This window comes from Pleuronectes platessa, chromosome 4, assembly GCF_947347685.1.
Source record: "Pleuronectes platessa chromosome 4, fPlePla1.1, whole genome shotgun sequence".
Taxonomy (NCBI): domain Eukaryota; kingdom Metazoa; phylum Chordata; class Actinopteri; order Pleuronectiformes; family Pleuronectidae; genus Pleuronectes; species Pleuronectes platessa.
Genome location: NC_070629.1, coordinates 29,388,769 through 29,409,684, shown reverse-complemented (window position 1 = coordinate 29,409,684; position 20,916 = coordinate 29,388,769). Strand labels below are relative to the sequence as shown.

Sequence of the window (20,916 nt, the reverse complement as noted above, 5' to 3'; positions counted from 1 at the left end):
ACACACACACACACACACACACACACACAAACCTCTGTGCACACAATTCTTCTTCAGAGACAGATTTGTTAGATTTAGTGTCTTTGACTAAAAGCAACTGCCTCCAATTTGAAAAATAAATAAAATCTGTGGGTCAGTTATGACAGAAGCACTGAATTCAAATACCTGAAAGTCGGAGGTCAGAATCTCAGAGGAATAAAGGATTCAAGAGATTTAAAAGTCACGATTTAAAGCTGCAACACAATTAACTTTATGGTAAAAAAGCAAAATAGTACAGTTATTCCTTTGCCACATATTTGATATATATATATTTGACTCTAAATGATCATAATTCACTGAATGATCACGCTAAATTCAAAATAGCCCAGAAAACACAGACAAAAATATTAAGAAATGACAAAATTTAAGCAAAAACTAGCTGCTGGCCAATCAGAGGAAAAAGGACAATATATGGTTTTATATATTGACTCCAGTTCCACTATATTTTTTTGTAAATTGTGTAAACTGAGTATTAAACAGAGCTTTTTGGACAAACAAGAGTTTTTAAACGTATATCGGGGACAAGTCAAGAACTTTCATTCACATTTGTTCCGTGTGCATGAAGGTGAATTATGTGACGACATGTGAACCTGGTGTGATTCAGGTTTTGTCTCTTGGTGCGTGTCACCTTGGCGAAGCGGCGGTTGTAGTGAGCCACCACGGTCGGGTCGGGACAGTCCAGCTTCCTGATGATCTCAAAGCTCTGGTTGAGCTGCGTGAAGACGTCGACCACGGAGCTGGAGAACAGAGCGTGTTCGGACGTCTGCTGGAACTGCAGGAGGAGGGAAGAGAACAATCCTGTGTTCAAGACCGGAGCTGATGTTTCCTACTACTGCTCCTTCTCTCCTTCTCTCCTTCTCTCCTTCACTCCTTCACTCCTTCACCTCGATCAATTACAAACCCTGACCATTCTTCTTTCTAGCTGCTGCACTAACCACAGATCTCAGGGTGCAACACAACTTTGTCCTTCTCTTCTAAATGTTGCTGGTGACAAAATCTTTGTGGTGTTGCACTGATCCTAATTGATCATGAGTCAAGTGGCTCAGATGGACGTGTGCTCGGTGCCCAGAGGAGCTGCTGAGCCGACCCGCAGCTTCCTGAACAGAACCAGTGAAACAGTTGAGTCAGTCAAGCTCAGTTCTGTTCTGCAGACGTTTCTCCTGAAGACAAAGTGCAGCTCGGGGGACGACCAGGAGGGCGAGAGACAACATGTCCATCATTCTGTCCCAAAGCAGAACTCTGCTGCACCTGAGTGAACAGAAGGTCATGGGACTGAAGCCGTCTCTCTCTCTGCGCTGGATGGAAGTGTTCTCTCCTTTCTCAGGCTGTTTCTGGTCCAGGAGGGAAAATATAACTGGAAACCATCAGCCGTCATATGAAGCTGGATTTGGTTCTGATCCGGTGTTATGTAAAAAATAAACCAGATATATCAGTTTATAATCAAACGGATTAATTGCATTTTGCTTGTTAACACCCAGCAGCGTTCACTAGTAGCAGTGGCTTTTATAGGATCTTCATTAGGATTTTCAAACTAATATTTGCCTGAAGAATTTGTTTACTGATATTTTCCAGACCTGAGTCACCTTCCGTTGCTCTAACATCCCCTCATTAGTGTGTTTATAATTAAAAATTTAAATTTCAAGTGGAGAAACGGCTGATGACAAAGTGACGAGAGCTCACTGGTAAACAAACACACGTCAGCAGGGTTTATCCAGTTCTGAGCCACAAGCCACCGACTGCATATTCACTGTGAGTCACACTTCTCAGGGATAATATTATTTATAAACCGATTTCCAGTGCAAACAAACATCTACCAGTGGTTTAGTCATAATGCATAAATAAATATCTGCTGCCAAAGCGAGATGCAAGTGACAGGGTGACCTTATTTAACGTCCTGTTTACATCCACACAACAGGAGCTGCAGATCCAACTCTATAATCTGTGAGTTTTATCCATTTGTGTGTAATTATTGTGTCTCTGCCTGATGACACAAGCTGTTGATAGTGTTGTGACCCACAGGTAAGTGTGGGCGTGTTTAAACACCAGAACAAATAAACCAACAAATAAGGATCAGAGCTGCAGGACGAGCAGGGACAATGGACGAGTGTGAGACATGTGAGACCCCTTGATTGATTGAAAACTGGGGGTTAAGCAGATTATGACGGAACACAGTGTCTTAAACTTCATTGTTTTATAAGAAGCGTCTGCATGGAGCACTTTTAAGAAACCTCATATTAATTTGTGGTATTGGTTCATTAGACAGAATCATGTTGAGAGCGTTTCTCTGGTGGACCAGGTTCTGTTTGGACCAGGTTCTGTTTGGACGTCCCTCCTCGTCCTCGTCTCCCGGACTCACCCCCTCTCTCTTGTCCCGCTCCAGCGCTGCGTGCATGAACTCCATGGACACCTCCTCGTTCTCAGCCAGCCAGGCCAGGACGAACTGCAGGAACCACCTGGAGCAGCGAGAAGACGGGAAACTGTCAGTGAGCGGCTGCGTCCTCACAAAGAACAAACACCAGGAACTCTAAATGAAAGAGGAGCCTTTTGAAAAGTAAGAATTAGTTTTAATATTCAGATTCATTCAAATCTCCAGGTCTCACATGGATTTCTTTATGTTTATATTCTTTGTTTTTACTGTATTTATTTAAATTGACTGATTCCACTTGTTTCATTGTTTCTGTTGATGTTTGAAATATTTTACAGATGTAAAGCACCTTGTTACTTTAACTAAGTAAAATGTATTATCACGAGGATATTATCACTCTATAATCAATACTTATAGTATAATTATTATAATGTACATACCTGGCAAGGAGTGATGTGTATGAGTGTGTAGTTGTGTGTGTTTTGTATATGTGTGTGTGTGTCCATCAGCGTCAATCCACTAACAGGCGGAAATTATCAAACAAGGTGAAATACCATCTGCCTGGATGAGAGAATAGTGTGAGTGCATATGTGTGTGTGTGTGTGTGTGTGTGTGTGTGTGTGTGTGTGTGTGTCTTACGCTGGGTACTCAGGCACAGCGTCTGTGGCGGCCGGCAGGTCCTGAACGTACTCGTTGTACAACCACTTGACCTTGAAGTGCAGGTTCATGTAGTCGGCCGTCTTACAGAGACGATGCTTCTCGTGTTCTGTAGAAAAAGACAAACACACACACACACGCACACAAAGACACACAAGGTTACACACCACTGACTTCCTGTCGTTGTGGACAGCTCAACCAACACTGTGACCACACAAACACAACCAAGTATAGAGAACTTGAATTAAGAAATCTTTTGATATAAAACATAAAAACTCATTTTAACAAACATACACACGTTCACGCTCACACACACACACACACACACACACACACACACACAGTCTTACCAGCGTAGAAATCAACTCTGCGGATGCGGAATGAGTTGGGGGCTGAGGTGGCGACAGAGTTATGACACAAACCAACCAGATGTCAGAGAGGAGAAGGAAGCAGGTGAGATAAAGACATGACAGAGATGAAAATGGCTTTGAAGATGAAAAAGAAAATAAAGCTATGACACAAATTAAAACGACAAAGTCTAGAAGAGGAGGACAGACGAGTGGACACAGACACAACAGACACTACAGACAAGTGACCCTGTTCTACACTGTCACTGTGGATTGTTGAGGCTAAGCGGAGACAAGTGCTCTATGTCAAACTGGTTAAACTGGGTCTCAGATGTCCCACTACAGCTCTGACTCTCGAGCTCTGGTCTGCACGGAGACAGAGAGAGTTCAGCGATGTGTGTGTGTTTGTCTATGTGTGTGTGTTGTCTCAGTGTGTTGTGACTCTCTCTGTCTCCGTGACCCGACACAGACACACAACCACAGCACTGTCTCCTCTGACTGTTTCTGTCTGTCAGCTCAGTGCGTCTCACCGTTCTTCCAGCGGCTGTGATCGATTTGATGCAAAACTGGAGGAGAGTTGATGGATGGAAGAAAAGAAGAGTGAATGGAAAAGGCAGGAACACCTCACACACACAGACACACAGACACACACACACACACACACACACACACACACACACACACACACACACACACACACACACAGAGAGTCTTACCCTCCAGGGCGTATTTCATGTCCTGAGCAAACAGACTCCACATCACCTCAGCACTGACTCTGCCAACATTGAGTTCCTGAGGAAACCTGAAGAAGAAGAGGAAGACTTTGTGAGATCAGAGGCAACGTAAAGGGAAAGAATAACAAATATTCCAAAAGTAAAGAACAAAATCATAATTTAAGGTTATGTGTAACTTTACTGGTTAAATATCAGCACGAGTTTCTTCTCATAAAACTTAACATTCAACTTTGAGTTATCTGTTTTTGGAACCTTCTAACAATAAATAAAAGTGGTGCTAAGGTTTATTTTAATTCATGTAATTCAAATTTCTTTTAACTTATTGGTTGTGTGTCATTTCATAAACTTTAAATCATGTTAAACTATGAGTCACACAAAAACTACAATATTCTGTGATTCTCTTGTTTTTCCTTCTTTCTCTTAAGCAGATTTTAGGTTTGTAAAGAAAAGTTATGTAAATAAAGTTAATTTCCATAGGAATATTATAATTCTACATATGTAGAATAGAGGAAGAGTGAAACTGACTGGTTGATGATGGGCGTGTACGAGTTCTTGTCTTCCTCGATGATGGAGACGATGAGCGTGATGAGCTTGGGCCAGAAATCCAGATTCTGAATACTTGGGCCCTGCTCCTCCGGCGGATTCTCCTCCTTCTTCTCCTCCTCCTCTTCCTCTTCCTCCTCCTCTTCTTCCTCCTCCTCCTCCTCCTCTTCCTCCTCATCCTCTCCCTCTTCTCCTTCAGCTTTTTCCTTCTTCTTCTTCTTCTTCTCCTTCTTCTTCTTCTCAGGCTTGGGCTGCACGAAGGAACAACATCGGTGAGGTTATAACAAGAGGATGCTTAATTTGTGAAAATATGAATTTGTGTATTTACTCACGGGCGGGGCGGCGGACTGGAACTGCCGGTTGAAGAGCTCCAGACAGTTGTTGAAGATGTACTCGTAGGTGGAGTTCAGACAGGCCTTCACGCAGTCCCGCACCACGTTGGCCGCTCTGGGAGGACTCTGCAGCTCCAGCACCTGGAGACGAGCCGGACGAGACCCAGGTCAGATAAAAACTCAACCAGACATTCATCATCATGCAAAATCTGGAGGTTATAACATTTATGATGTTTAGAGAAACAAAAAACCTCCAGGAGAACGTGAGATCGTTCACTGGGTCTCTACCTTCATTCTGAAGAACGTGATGCTGGTGAGAAGATCCACTGTGGACTTGAGGTCGTGGAGGCGAGGCTTGCTGCTGGCTGGGAAGTTATTCTGCACACAGACACACACACACACACACACGCACACACACACACACACAGACACACACAGACACCGTTAATGAAAGTTCTTCCTTGCTGGACTAAGGTCTTCTTGGGTCACTTGTTTTTTCTTCAGTGTCGGTTTTCAATCTCGGCAGTTTGTCGTTTTAATCCTCATCACGTCTCCCAGGTCACCGAATCTTTTTAATTTATCATTACATAACTAATTACAAGCAAACAGACACAATGAATACAGAATAAAAAAAAAGAAAAATCAAATAAACCGAAAGAGACGGGAGAAATTAAATGTCTGAGAGGCCGAGAAGAAGAAGAGCAGAAGAAGGTAAAAATGTTTGGGGTGATGATGGTTCATAATTAATCTACACATGTGTGTGTGTGTCTGTGTGTGTGTGTGTGTGTGTGGAGGAATAACAGCGGCTGCAAGTGGACACTCACTCTGTACATGGAGAGGTCGATACGCAGCGAGTTGTGCAGCTGATCCAGGAGCTTCACAAATCGATCTCTCTGTCGGAGAAAAGAGAAAAACAGACACTTTGTTCAGGTTCTCTGCCATTTCTTTCCAGACCGGGGGGGGGGGGGGGGGGCAGAGGCAGGAGCAATTTTCAGCCTGTGTGTGTCTGTGTGTGTGTGTGTATGTGTGTGTGTGTGAGTGGAGAAGAAAAGAGACGAGTGCAGAGATGTTTTGTCTGAAGAGAATAATAAAAAACCCAGAGTGTCTTTTTCTTCAGCTGAATCTGAAAGCGTCTGACGGAGAGAGGAGTCTGTACGAGTCAACACAACATGGACGTGCAACAACTGAACACAAGAGGTTACACAAGGTATTCAGTGATCTATAAGCCTCAGGAGCATATATACAAACCAATTTTTTTACATCGTTTAGAGGTGGTTAAGTGGAAGTGATGTGTCTCATAAACGAGAACATGTGAGACCCACTCGTTAGGAGACATTTGGACATAGAGAAGATGGAGACACTTGGGCAGGAGAAGCCTGCAGCTCCAACGGTTTCCCCATCGCCTCTTTTTAATTCTTCCACTATTCTAACTTCATAGAATTTCATAGAAGAGTCATTTTTTAACAAGCCAGTAAAACAACCTGAAACTGGGAGAGAGGAAGAGGGAGTCAGAGAAATATTGAGGAGATAAAACAAGACGGAGAAAAGGAGGCGGAAGAAGAAACACTAAATTCACAATATACCAAAACACACGCATCCTGCAGTGAATCCCACAATGTTGTCTTCAGATTGTGTAACAGTGAAAAGTTTCTCTGTCACGCCTCAGGCTTCCACTTGTGTACTGAGGGTTTCCCTTTTGTTTTCCACTGAGAATGAAGGAATGAACCGTGGCCAACACCAACTGGCACTGAGGCCCGGTGGAAGAAGCCAAGTTCTCATGGAGCCGGTGAGTCTCTCCTCTGCAGCCTGAGTCTGTCTGTGCGTCCCGGTGAGACGGGGACAGGACGGTGATGTAACAGGAGGCAGAGACACAGGAGAGTGGGGTTTGTCTTTTTGAGTCAAATACCAACGTGTGCGGCTCAGTGACTGTATTCAAGAGGGACGACATGTTTTCACTGGAGTCTAGATACAAATATACAAATATCTAATAATTCTATGACACTATGAGACCTGTAATTTAAAATATTACACATCGAAGTCATCGATTAAATCCAGAAAACCTCAGTTCACTCTGAGTCATTAACTTCCAGGAGCAGGATTCACGTATTAAAAAGACAGAATCGTCTGTTCTGCATCTGTGACGACAACTAGAATCAAAAGCTCTACACAAATCCTGTCGACAGCAGAATGAAACACAACTGAGAGGAGCAGAGACGGACAGTGTGACGTCTCAGCTGTATGTGAGTATATAGAAATATAAATGTATGGGAATACAAATGAAACTGTGTTTTACCTGGTACTGTATATTTCCAGGTACTTTTCCTGTTTGGCTTTTGTTAGTTTATTGTGTTCCAGGCTTTCAGAGAGTAGTAAATGTACACGTATGTAAATATAAATACATTTGACTATTTCACTTAATTCACTCAACATGATAGAAAACACTTCATTAAATGTGACGCTTTACATTGAACAAAGGAAATTTAACAAGTAATTGAAATACATCAAATCTGTGTTTTTTAATTTTAATTTAATTATGTTTTGAGTGAACTGAGTAACCTCCGCCCCCCCCCCCCCCCCCCCCCCCGTTTGTTCCCAGAAGCAAAGTTCTGAGCTACATCGGCTTCACTCCGTCAGAAAGAGGACGGAGGTGTGACATGTCTCCTGCACACAGACACACACAGACACACACACAGACACACACACACACAGACACACACCTGTGCAAAATAACAGGCGGTGAAACTGCCTCTAAAACTGTCAGACAGTGACATGAATTCAGACGTGAATGATGGAGGAGGAGGAAGAACAGATGTCACTGCATCTTCCTCAGACAGAGAGAGAGAGAGAGAGAGAGAGAGAGAGAGAGAGAGAGGGAGAGGAGGACAGAGGGGGAGGAGACGGAGGACGAGAAGAGAGACGGAAGTTTGATCATATCTCATTTACCATGGCAACAGGTTTAAAAATTAAACAAAACAAAAACAAGAAACGCACAACGAGACAAAGATTATGTTTGTGATGTTCAAAGTCTGTCTGAGTAAATTAAAGGAGACAGACGGTTAAAAACAAAAAAACAAAACCTCCTGTTCGTCTGTGACCTCTCGTCTGAGAGCAAAACACTAAGTGTCCGAAAACAAAAAACAAAAACAAGCTGGAGAACATTTGAAAGATTTATGATTTTCCAGAAGAAAGAAAGTGGAAGAAAAGATTTCAGTCACTTTAACACTGTTTGTCACTTATAGATGATAGATGGATAGATGGATAGATGGATAGATAGATAGATAGATAGATAGATAGATAGATAGATAGATGGATGGATAGATGGATGATAGATAGATAGATAGATAGATAGATAGATGGATAGATGGATAGATGGATGGATAGATGGATAGATGGATAGATGGATAGATGGATGGATAGATGGATAGATGGATAGATGGATGATAGATAGATGGATAGATAGATAGATAGATAGATAGATGGATAGATGGATAGATGGATGATAGATAGATAGATAGATAGATAGATAGATAGATAGATAGATAGATAGATAGATAGATGGATAGATGGATAGATGGATGATAGATAGATAGATAGATAGATAGATAGATAGATAGATGGATAGATGGATAGATGGATAGATGGATGGATAGATGGATAGATGGATAGATAGATAGATGGATAGATGGATAGATGGATAGATGGATGATAGATGGATAGATGGATGATAGATGGATAGATGGATAGATAGATAGATAGATAGATAGATAGATAGATAGATAGATAGATGGATAGATGGATAGATGGATAGATGGATGATAGATGGATAGATGGATGATAGATGGATAGATGGATAGATAGATAGATAGATGGATGATAGATGGATAGATGGTTAAATAGATATAGATAGATAGATGGATAGATGGATAGATAGAAAGATAGATAGATGAATAGATGGATAGATGGATAGATAGATAGATGGATGATAGATGGACAGATGGATAGATGGTTAAATAGATATAGATAGATAGATAGATAGATGGATAGATAGAAAGATAGATAGATGAATAGATGTATAGATAGAAAGATAGATAGATGAATAGATAGATAGATGGATAGATGGATAGATGATTTTAGATACATAAATAAGAAAGTAAATAAGACATTTTAATCTCAGACTTATTGAGTTTTTACTTTTTAAATCATATGAATTGACTTGTTGTTAAATGTTGTTTTATAATAAACCGGCTTCATATATTAGTTCAACAGTTTTTGGAGCTCACAGGTTCATCGAATAATCAAAATATATTTAGTTTTGAATCAGTTTGTATTTTCCATTTATCATAATGATTTTTTCTGGACTGTTTCATCCATTAAATGATTCTTATTCACACATTTATCACCGTCTGGTTATTTAAGTGATATTAATATTCTCTGTCATGAAACTGTTTCTCAGACACTCGCATCACAAAGGACTAAACTCACTGAGATAAAACCAGCGATCCAGCTCATCACCAACTGGGAATCTCAGAAACAGAACCTCCCAGTTGTTCCCAGTCTCTGACCCATTAAAGAAAGCACACACTCGTATATCACTGGAGTCTGAGAGCGACCGGCCGGAGAACTGGAGTCAATGAGCTCAACCTGCTTCTACTCTAATGTGGTTAGTGGGTTTAATAAAGAACAATTCTCCATTAAAATGTCAAATCACTCGTGTTCTCCATCATCTCAGATATATATCTCGACACCGACAGTATTCACAAACAGTGTAAGAGCAAAGTGCATTGTGGGTCGGTTTCATCGCGTCTCACTCACCCCGAAGTTGGAGGCTGCGAATCGGGCTGGAGCGGAGACGTTGGTGGAGGCGGTGGGGTGGGCGTAGAAGGCATTGATGTTGGCCAGCAGGGTGCTCATCACGGCTGGAACCCCCGACAGCATGTACTTAGAGGACAGGCAGGAGAAGTGGCTGAGGACGGAGGCAAGAGGAGAAGGTTTAGAGACGAGGAGGAGGAGGAGGAGGATAGAAGGAGAGGAAGAAGAAACCGAGCAGAGAGGAGGTTTAGACGTATGGAGAAGGAAGTTAGAAGAGTATACGGAAACAGACAGAGCCTGCTGTCTGTACTTTTGTCCGGATTTCTGAAAAAACCACAGACACGAACGAAACAGACAAAACTTGCTCTGGGACAAAGTATCTGCCAGTTCTGCGTCCAGCTTCAATTCACTGGTCCCAGTGCAATGTTCCTCCAACACACAAACACAGATCTGTCCCCTTAAGGTCAAATTACAACATTATGAACGCAATTAAACTAGTGTGTGTTTGTCTGTGTCTGTGTGTGTGTCTGTGTGTGTGTGTGTGTGTGTGTGAGACTTTCTCTCCACCTGCCGATCCACTAATCCAATCAAACATCTGGGAAATCTCCAAAGAGATGGATCATCTTTTCTCATTAGATGAGATAAACTCATTTGCATTCTGTTTATAGTTTTTATGACAACCCTGCACACGCACACAAACACACACGCACACACACACAGCAAACACAATCAGACTAATTGAAAACATTTCCTGATTGGATTTTCTCACTACAGGCCGACCTCATCGCAGCCTGTTGAACGAACCTGATTCCTCACTGACACTTACACGTGCACGTTAACACACACAAACACACACACACACAGGGGGACACACACACCCGTTCACACACAACCACACTCACGTCATCGCCTGGTAGATGGACTCGATGCCGTAGCGCATGGCGAACTCGTCCACGATGTCCTGCTGCACTTCACCAAAGTAAACCTTCCAGGCGTCGTCCCCCTGAGCGCCCGGGATCCTCACCACGCCGCCGCCCTCCACGTCCGTGGAGAAGTGGAACATGTTCTGAGCAGAGGGAGGTCCACCAGGTCAGCGTGTACTAATACTACATCAGTCAGTTCATTTATTGATTGATTATTTAATTCCATTTACAAACATTTGACTGTATCTTCAGGAACAAGTAGCATCATTCATTCATTATAAATTCATCTTTAATCAGATGTTACGTTTTCACTGGGTTTAATTTATGGAACACAAAAGGAACCAGATACTCCAGACATCTGATTCTCATGCACAATGTGTGTGTGTCTGTGTGTGTGTGTGATTGTGTGTGTGTGTGTGTGTGTGTGTGTGTGTTACCTCATGAAGGCACGTGTACTGAACGTGGTACGGTGCCACCTTCTCCTCTCCCTCGATCTCCACACTGATATGAAGACGAATGGCCCCAGACACAGCCGACTTGTCTGTTCTCTTCTCTGCAGAGACACACACACACACACACACACACGCACACACACACAAAATAACACACAATTGATAAAGCACTCAGTATTAAATGTTTTAATCTAAGATGAGAACTGAAGGAGTAAACACCCCGACTGACTGTACTGATGATTAATTCAACACACAAACACAGAGACACACACACACACAGACACACACACGTACCCAGGTTGTACCAGACGTCCATCTCTCCGCTCAGCGTCCGGACCTCGATGATGCTCTGACCCAGGAAGTCGTCGGACTCCCTCTTCAGTCGCTGCTTCACCCGCGACTTGATGTCGTCGTCCTCGTCCCAGACGCGCAGCTTGATCCGGTCCGACGAGTTGTGGCACTCGCTGTGGGGACGGGGGGGACAGGGGGGGACGGGGGACAGGGGACAGGGGGACGGGGGACAGGGGACAGGGGGGGTGTTAAGGTGGAGGGGTTTACAGTTCACGCCTGGAGCAACTCAGGATTCACAACTATGTAAAGAACTCGGTGAACTCTATTTTCCTCTGGAGACGTCTCAGAGCTGAACTTTACCTTCAGGTGGAAACAAAGAACCTGAACTCACAAGCTGAACTTCTCCTCCCAGACCGGGTTCAGGTTCCCGTAGATGGTCTTCGTCCTCTTCTTGGTTTTGCCGACCTGGATGGTGACGTACGGGTCACTGGAGCCCGTCCGGTCCTTGGCCTGGAGACCCTGTGCACTGACGACTGATGACACACACAAACAAACAAAAACAAAAACACAAACAGTAAGAATGACTATTAGAATTACATAAGAACAACAAACACCTACTCTCCCCCTTCATCTTTCTGCTTCTCATTCACACACACACATACACACACACACACACACACAAACAGGAGATACCACCCACAGAGTTACGCAAAGCCTCGTAACACAACACTGACTCACAGCCAGATGTTGAGTAACTCTATTCCTCATCAAATTATATTAAAACACTTGTTACCTGAAGTTTCACAGTTCTGTGCAACAAGTGAAACTATATTTATACTCAAAGCTCAAAGCGTCGTGTCATCAAAACTCGTTCTCTAATTTGATGTGACTCTAGTTTTTATGATGGTATAATTCAGGCTTGAATATCTGTCACGTCTTAAGTGTCATTATTCTTTTATGATTGTGTTTGTATTTAGTTTTTATGTTTTTTTTATTCGTGAACCACTTTGTAACTTTGTTCTGAGAAGTGCTATATCAATAAGATATGATTATTATTACAGTTGTTGTGTTCACAATCACTTTATGTCCTGTGGTTCAGGAGAGAGAACGGGTCGTCCACCAACCAGAGGGTGGGCGGTTCGATCCCATGTCTCCACCGGCGAGACACTGACCCGACAGCTGTGAGGACAGTGTGAGTGAAGTGTGAGAGAGAAAGAGCTGCACACAGCACTGTGAAGTGAGAGGCTGTCAAGACAAGTGAAGCTCTATGTCAACACAAACCCTTTTTAATTCTGTAATAATCAGAATCTCTTCATCTTTCGACTTTGTGAGAAAACCAGCGCAGACACGAGGAGAACATGCAAACTTCTCACGGGCGTTTTGCTCGTTAACAAACCTGCTTGTGCCGTGTGTTGAAATGCAAAATTCTACTTCAGCTTAAAATGTCCACATAACTTTGCTATTGGTTAATTCAGCGACTGCGACTGCTGCGTCTCATCTGTGCTAGAGACAGATTTGAATATCAATCAGAGCAGATATCCCCTCCTGAGTCAACACACTTTTCAAAGCGTCCGGCCTCGAGCTCCATCGCAGCTTGACTCACACACACAACTGGGTTTGAGTTAAAAGTGACTCTGAGTGAGTTTCACATGAGGGACACGACTGATTCATGTGAAAAGAAAAACAGAGTGTGATGAAAAAGTTAAAATATAAAAGAGCTCGACTGATTTATATTTCCTTTAAAACAATGTTTGCTAAGTAGTTTCCTCACGACTGTTGAAGGACAGCGTTGTTGTTCTGTCCCGAACATTTAGATTAAAAATTCAAACACAATGTTATTCTGTTATTCTCCATCATGAACTCATGAACTCCTGAGCAGAAGAAGGATGAAAACCAACCAAATTAAAAACCTCCCCGCTTATGAATCCACATTTATTTCCATTTCATGTTGATTTTTATTGAATCTGAACCAAATTGGAAACACTGTTCTAGGTTTGTTTCATCAAAATCCATTAATCCTTTCCTAGGAAATTGGAAAAATTACAAAAAATTGTCACCCACACAGTAATTATCAAATAATGCTACATTCGTCCGCTTTTTTCAAAACCTTCAATCAAATTTGTCTAAAATCCTTTCAGAGGCTTTTACATAATCCTGCTGAGAACCAGACAAACTGGAACATCACTCAGAGAAGCTCATTCCTCGGCCAACGCCAAACAATCCCTGAAATCAAGCTGCTACAGATTTCACTCACTAAAGATTCGTGAATTATTATTATTCATGAAATCTGGGAAAATGGTATTAATCCTGATTTGCACCAAGATTCAAGTTTTTTGTTCTGGATCCTTCCACCAGGTTTCATGGAAATCCAGTGAGTTGATGTGTGTCATCCTGCGAATCAACATCAACCAGGAAACACACACACACACACACGGGTGAGAACACACAACCTCCTGGTGAAGTTACTGACGATTTGATGCCTCCAGCTCCAGGGTTTAAATCCCTGTGAGACACATTTATGAAAAAACGTTTTAATTGCTCATCTCTGAAACGTCCGCGACCATTTGCAGGTTTTGGAGTGAGAAGGAAGACGAGGTCTGACGTGGATCAGATGAAGAGCGAGTGATGAAGATCAAAGCTCCGGCTGATCGGGGAGACAAGGTGTGATGGCTGCTATGGCAACGCTGCCGCCGCTATGTGTTGTGTAATTGTGTCTTGTGGTTGCTATGGAAACAGCGGTGGTTGTGATGGTGCAGATAAACGTGAAAGATTAATAGATCAAAGTTCCTTCATGGTTCAGATCAGGATGACAGGTAGAAGGAGGCAGGTGTTTATCAGCTGCTGACGACCACCTGCTTCTTCTTCAGCTTCTAAGAGACCCCCCCCCCTCCCCCCTCCACATTAATCAATAACTTTCTTTGAATAAACAGAACATTGGAGCAAAAAAAAGAGCAATGATTAAATCCATTATTCACATTATTAAATAAACTGAAATGAGCAGGTTCAACAAATCGCCTGAAGATTAAAACAAGATTTAACTATGAGCTTCTTCTGCAGATCGACATCTCACAGAGAGAGGAGTGTTACACACAACCATGTGTAAGTGAGGTCACACACACACACACACACACACATACACACACACACACACACACACACACACACTCTATCCTGTTGCCACACGCCTGGTGGACACTGTTCACTCTGAAGCTCCGGCATGCACATTAATAACAATGGAAAAAACCCAGAAGACAGAGAGGGACAGGAAAATGAGATATTAGATTAAATAACGGAAAACAGGTTGTAGATGTTCGAGTAATATTTACATTTATGTTTTGCAGCCAGTCTTTATAACTGTGACTCAGAACTGAATATGTAAAATCAGTCATCCTGCTGTGAAGAGCTTGGTTATGTTTTCAGCAGATTAACGACTGAACAGATTTACATGAAACTTGGTGTAAAAGAGAATTAATAGAAAAGAAGAATTTATATAGACGAGCTTGTTTTCTTTCCACAGTCTTAAACATTGTGAGATGTGTGTTTTTCGACATCGTCACCAATTTTCTTCGGGAATAATTAATGGATCTTATTATCTTACTGTTTATTAAAAGGAGCACGGCCATTTTTGTCTTTTAAGAACAAAAGAAAGCTAAGGACGCCTGATATCAGGGTCTGGACTTTCTCCAGAGTTTTGTCTTTCACCTAAACACAGAACTCACTGGAACTGTCAGGTGACGTGAACACAAAATACCCTAAACAGGTTCCCAGTTTAATCCCAGTCAGCCGGACCAATGGGGCCTAAAACAGACTTATTCATTTCAAGGTGATAGAGCTGGACGTACTGTTGATGGTGATCTTGGCCGACCACTTGGAGGTGCCGTCCAGGACGCTCTGCTTGATGCCCTTCATGTACTGGGCGTGGATCATCTTGGAGATGTCGAACACGCTCCGGATCTCCTCGAAGATCTCCGGCTTGTTCCTCTCGCGGATCTTCATCCTGTCCTTCATGGCCATGATGATGTGCAGCGTCCGGTCCTCCGCCCCCGTCTTGGAGCTCTTCTCGGCCGCTCCTGAAGAAGACAAGAGGGGAGGAAACAGAACGTGAGGGTCGGTAATGAGTCCGGAGGTTAGAACGAACACTCAACAACGAACTCAACCCTTATTTAAATCATTCTTTGTCACATTTTTCCTTTAAACTTGGTGCAAACTTTATTTTTAGCATTTTAAAACCGACATCCTGAAAATTAAGATTTCTCTTGCCAAACGAATTCTCTGGAGAAAATCAAATGAACCTGAACGTTTCCTTCACATAAACCCTTATTTAAATCATTATTTGACACATTTTAATTGGTTGCAAGCTTGATTATCTTTATTTTTGCATTTTTTAAACAAACATCCTGAAATCAAAATGAATTTTGCCAATTCTATGGATGTTTCCTTTGCATAAAACTTTACCCAGGTTCATGTTGTAATGTAACATTTTGCTTCTAATTCCTTGAAAAGTTTAGTTTGTTAGGAAGAAATAAGTTAGCAAGAAAACATAGAGGACAGATTCTGTGTCTGGAAACACCAGGCGCTATCTGTCCTTGTTTCTCTTTGAGATCCAGTTCTCCGGGGGCTTGGACACACGTGCACTCACTCTGCAGACAGTCGGCGTTCAGCAGCTCCTGACACTTCTCGTGCACTTTCACGCCGCACTCGGCACAGCGCATGCCTTGTCGGGCGATTCCCCACAGCAGCCCCTCGCACTCGTAGCAGTACGTGGGCGTGGTGGCCGTCCACACCTCGAAGTTGTGGGGCGTGGTGCAGGAGATGGGGTAGATCAGAGCCTGCAGCGTCTTCTTGTACACGTGGGTTTTCTGACGGAGTGAAGACACAAACAAAGATGAGAGACGAAGACAACAACACAACAAGGACAGAAAAGACACAAACCAGCACAAAGACAAGGTCGTAATAATGATAAAGAAATGAAAGCACTGGAAACTATATGATCCACACTCTTCTTGATTTGGACAGAATCGTCTGCAGCATTAATTTGGAAAAAGGTTTTGGATTGTTAATTAAAGAACTAATCTCAGGTGGCCTCCATTAGGATTATGGAGAAATGTGATTATCTGTGACGTTGCACATTTTATATCTTTCAAAACTTCTCCTCTGATGAAGTAAGTTCTGCGTTTGTCCCGTGCAGGTGGAGAGTTGGAGGACGAGACCTGATTTGTTGAACACGGAATGTTAAACAGCATTTTGAGTCATTATTATCCCTCAGGCTTATTATTATACTGGTGGTAGTGGTGTAGCTGACACTCTGACATCTAAAGCTCTGGTTTCATTCAGTCTTGTTCTACACTTTCTCTTTTATTCACCTTTGTTTCATGCGTTTTACTTTCTTCCCTGTGCTTTATTAACTCTGATTTACTTCATTGTCACCATAAAACATCTTGTAACTTTAAGGACAAAGAGATTTTCTTGTACAGCTTCGATTATTGTTGCTGCCATTATTATTATGATTAAAAAAAGTTTGGATGAATGGGCTGAAAAATAAATCAGTTTTCTTCACAATGTTCAGGTTTTTAATTCTCTTCACAGATGGACAATCTCTTTTCAGAGCCTGTGGAGCTGCTGTTGTGCAACACGAGAGAAAAAATGCTCCTTACTGAGAGAAGTTGAAAAGGATCCATGAGTCTCAGACACATTTTGTGGCTTTTATCAATTATTTTAATAAAAAACGTGATGGTCAACAGAAAATAAGCTGCGTTCATAATTAGGCGTCACAAATTAATTTCGTAATTTGGCGTCACAGACAAACACAGTTGCTGTTGCTTGTCCGTCAGTGAATGTTGGTTTTGGCTCGAGTTGTGTGTTTGTTGTGCTGAACCCACAGAGGAGTTTTAAATATTTCACTACATATGCTCGTTCCATCTGTCAGTTGAGTCTGAACACACAGTACATATGTACATATATACATTTAAATATATATATAGAGAAAGCATCTGGTGTATTCTGACTGTGTAACAGCCATCTGTAAACCAGGGAAAGTCAGTAACTGTAACAAACGTGCAGGTTCTGAGTATCGTGCATGTTTCTAAGTGAATAAATAAATATGATAATATGAATAACTGCAGTAGAATCAGATTCAGAAGTCTTATTTCCAGGGTCAGATTAACGTCACATGGACCTCGGGGCAAAAAAACATTTCAAATGCCGATATGTACCAAACTGAAATATTCAAAAAAGTATTAAACTGAAACATTAAATTATTCAAACTCAATTTTCCTCTGATATGATGCAATCACCATTCGACACAGTGGAGGAGAGACGGCCTGAAACAAAGAGTCATAAACCAACATGAAGTCTCCTCCAGTCAGAGAAGTCGCTCGGTCGCTGGCTCCATTAAACCCTGACGCTGACTCAGCTAAATTTAGAGGCTGAACAATACTTTGGAACCAACATATACAAAATGTGGCTGCAGAGTAATGACAGCGGAGAGAGAAGGTGTGTGTGGGGGAGTGGGTTTGTGTGTGTCCCATCAGTCTCCCAGTAGAAAACTAGAAAGTCATAGTGTGTCTGTGTGTGTGTGTGTGTGTTAGTGTCGTATGTACTGGGCCACTCACAAGCTCTTCATCTTTCAGGGACGTCCGTGTGGCCAGTGTGTGGGCGAGTCCAGCTTTCCTGGACTGTATCATAGACTGAAGGAAGAAAACAGGAAAGAATCAAACAGAAACCACAAAGAAAGAAAAGGTGATAAACTTCAGGAGATCAATCCTCAGTGTCGGGCTGTGGTTGGTTGGTTCCATTAAGAAAAGATGGAGAGTTTTCCCTTTTCCTATTAATCCCACTGAAACAAAATCTGGCTGTGAATGTAACTCAGGCTCGTGGTGGAGTTAATAACTTAACTTAACTCCAGGCTCGCACAGAAAGAGTCTAGACAAACCAAAGGGAAGTAACAAACAAAGATTTGTCACTATTATTGAAAAGCTGTGAATAAAATCTAACTGAATTATATCTATTGTTTCTAAGCCTAAAAACCTATAAACAGACGTTTTCTTTTCCCCCATAAACACTAGATATTGGGGCCACAGCTCCATAGGCGACCTCATGAGCGCCCCCTATATATTGTCGAGGAGTGTCAGTCGGTTTCACCGCAGCAGGAAGTTTCTCACAAAGTGTTTTTCTTCATTTCCAGCACAAGAAACAAGCTGAAGTTTAAAAATGCAGTTTTCATCTCACGGTGACACACCTGAGAAATGTGTTGGAGACAGACACTTGTTTTTTTGTTTTTTTACCATCACAGCTTTTCACTGACACACGCTGTCAGTTATCATGAAGCTGATTTACTCTGTGATTCATCGGCTTAACTCTTCATTTCAAACTGTATTCGAACGTGCAAGTTGTTTGCTGTTTTTAATCGAGTTCATTTTAGATCACGCACACACACACAACAAACACACACACACACACACACACACACAAACACACACACACACACACACACGTCTGTTGCCTGCAGAACGTGTCCCTTCATCTTTATCTGTTTTTCCTTTCCTCCACTCTCCACATTCACTAAACTTAATGAACTTAGACAATGTCCTCCCGGAGGCTTTATTCCTCCTCGTCCCTCACGGCTGCAGTTTGCACCCACACGTCTTCTCTGGTGAAAGTAACCTTCACTCTGGAGGATCCTCTCAAATCAAAGGAGACAAGTTTCTTTAATCAGTCGAGTCCCTCAGATCTCAGCGAGTGAATATTCACAGCTCTCACCGCTCGGATGCCGGAGCTCAGTCACCGACTCACTAAACTACTGCAAAGTAGACGTGAGACTGAAGGAAGGAAAGATAAAGTCTCACTTTGCCGTAGCACTTATCAGCGTTTGTTTGCTCAGAGAGGACAGTGTGTAATTAAAGAAATGGAGCTGGTGACTTACTGAATCAAAGCAAGACAAGCCGGCTAATTAAAGGACTTGTAGCTAAAACACCAATCACAGATAAAAGCCTCTCGCTAAGCGTCAACCGGCTGCAGGAAGCTGAAAGGATTCACAGGCAGAGAGACTGTTCCTGTGTTTGTCAGAATATATATTGACGTACAGGTGAACAATACCAGATATTACTTTGATTGTACTTGAACATGTGTGCGTGCTCAGACCAGATGTCTGAAACCTTCCCAGTGAGCGGATCGAAGTGCTTTGCAGGAACCATTAGAGGCTCTGAAACCAAGCAAAACAAAGAAATGGCAAAACACAGCAGCTGAGATCTCACTGCTCGGTTACTCACCATCGCCTGAGGGTCGCCGAAGAGAGAGAGAGGACGAGGAGAGCAGAGGAGAGAGAACGAGAAGAGAGAGAAGGTTAGAGACGGAGAAGCAGGTTCCCTCCAGATATCTGGCAAACAAGTTATTTCACAGCCGGGGCCACCACAGTACAGTACGTGCACCTACAGGTATTAAGTTTGAATGTAGCCTGCAAGTGTTAAATCCTGAAGAGGATGGAACTCTGGTGTCACTCAACCAGGCTGGAGTCAGTCCAGCAGCAGAGATACACAACATTTACAGTCTCGCTACTAGTTTATATGACTAAACAAAAATAAATACAATAAAAATAAGATCAGAAGAATGAAATTCATGGTTGGTGTCTTGATCAGTATCAGTCAATTTGTTGTTGAGTCTACATCTCTATGCACATGAGGGTTTTAAAGCTGGTGTAGATGTTTATTTAAATTCTAGCTAAATGTGATTATCAACACATTCCTGGTTAAATGGTAAATAGATGAGTTCAGTTGGATCTGTATAACTTTATTATATCATATGTTGGATCTTTGTATTTAGGAGGTGGACACTGATCAAAATTAAAACATCGTGGGGGGGATGTTGAGAAACATGCACTCACCAGTTCACTAACGAGGGGAATGGGCCTCCTCTTGCGAAGGTCGGGCATGCTGTCAATGCCAAAGGGGGTGTTTCCCCTGCACACACACAAACACACACAGAGACAAATACACACACACACATACACACACACACACACAAATACCAAGATGCATTGATAAATATTTTAACAAAGAAAATAAATCCAAACACTGCGTCATGTAATCATATTGTCTCTTTCTCACACACACACACACACACACACACACACACACACACACACACACACACACACACACACACACACACACACACACACACACACACACACACACACACACACACACACACACACACACACACACACAAGGTGTTTACTGACCCTGGCTTGGCCCACGGGTGCTTGCTGGGGTCACCATCTTGATATCGGCTCTGAAATAAGATGTCAGAGGTCAGACATTTAGCCATTTGAAGGCTGTCAGCATTTATTGGTTTCATGACACTTAGAGCATGCACACACACTAAAACACACACACACACACACACAGAGAGAAAAACACTGGGTTGG

General features: G+C 42.4%; 1 protein-coding gene across 1 annotated transcript in view; it reads right to left on the bottom strand.

The window, feature by feature from the left end:
• Positions 1-20,418, bottom strand: part of LOC128437729 (protein unc-13 homolog B) — a 34,505-nt gene extending 14,087 nt beyond the window's left edge. Inside the window, exons 1-18 of the mRNA XM_053419941.1 lie at positions 20,371-20,418; positions 19,760-19,765; positions 18,104-18,178; positions 16,132-16,351; positions 15,335-15,562; positions 11,884-12,025; positions 11,496-11,665; positions 11,187-11,302; positions 10,729-10,892; positions 9,830-9,980; positions 5,842-5,910; positions 5,306-5,395; positions 5,030-5,158; positions 4,668-4,795; positions 4,125-4,210; positions 3,044-3,170; positions 2,396-2,492; positions 668-811 (exon numbers count right to left, since the gene is read on the bottom strand). Coding sequence (XP_053275916.1) covers positions 668-811; positions 2,396-2,492; positions 3,044-3,170; positions 4,125-4,210; positions 4,668-4,795; positions 5,030-5,158; positions 5,306-5,395; positions 5,842-5,910; positions 9,830-9,980; positions 10,729-10,892; positions 11,187-11,302; positions 11,496-11,665; positions 11,884-12,025; positions 15,335-15,562; positions 16,132-16,351; positions 18,104-18,178; positions 19,760-19,765; positions 20,371-20,418 — 2,190 coding nt within the window. The remainder of the gene's footprint in view (positions 1-667; positions 812-2,395; positions 2,493-3,043; positions 3,171-4,124; positions 4,211-4,667; positions 4,796-5,029; positions 5,159-5,305; positions 5,396-5,841; positions 5,911-9,829; positions 9,981-10,728; positions 10,893-11,186; positions 11,303-11,495; positions 11,666-11,883; positions 12,026-15,334; positions 15,563-16,131; positions 16,352-18,103; positions 18,179-19,759; positions 19,766-20,370) is intronic.
• Between the last annotated feature and the right edge of the window lie 498 nt (positions 20,419-20,916).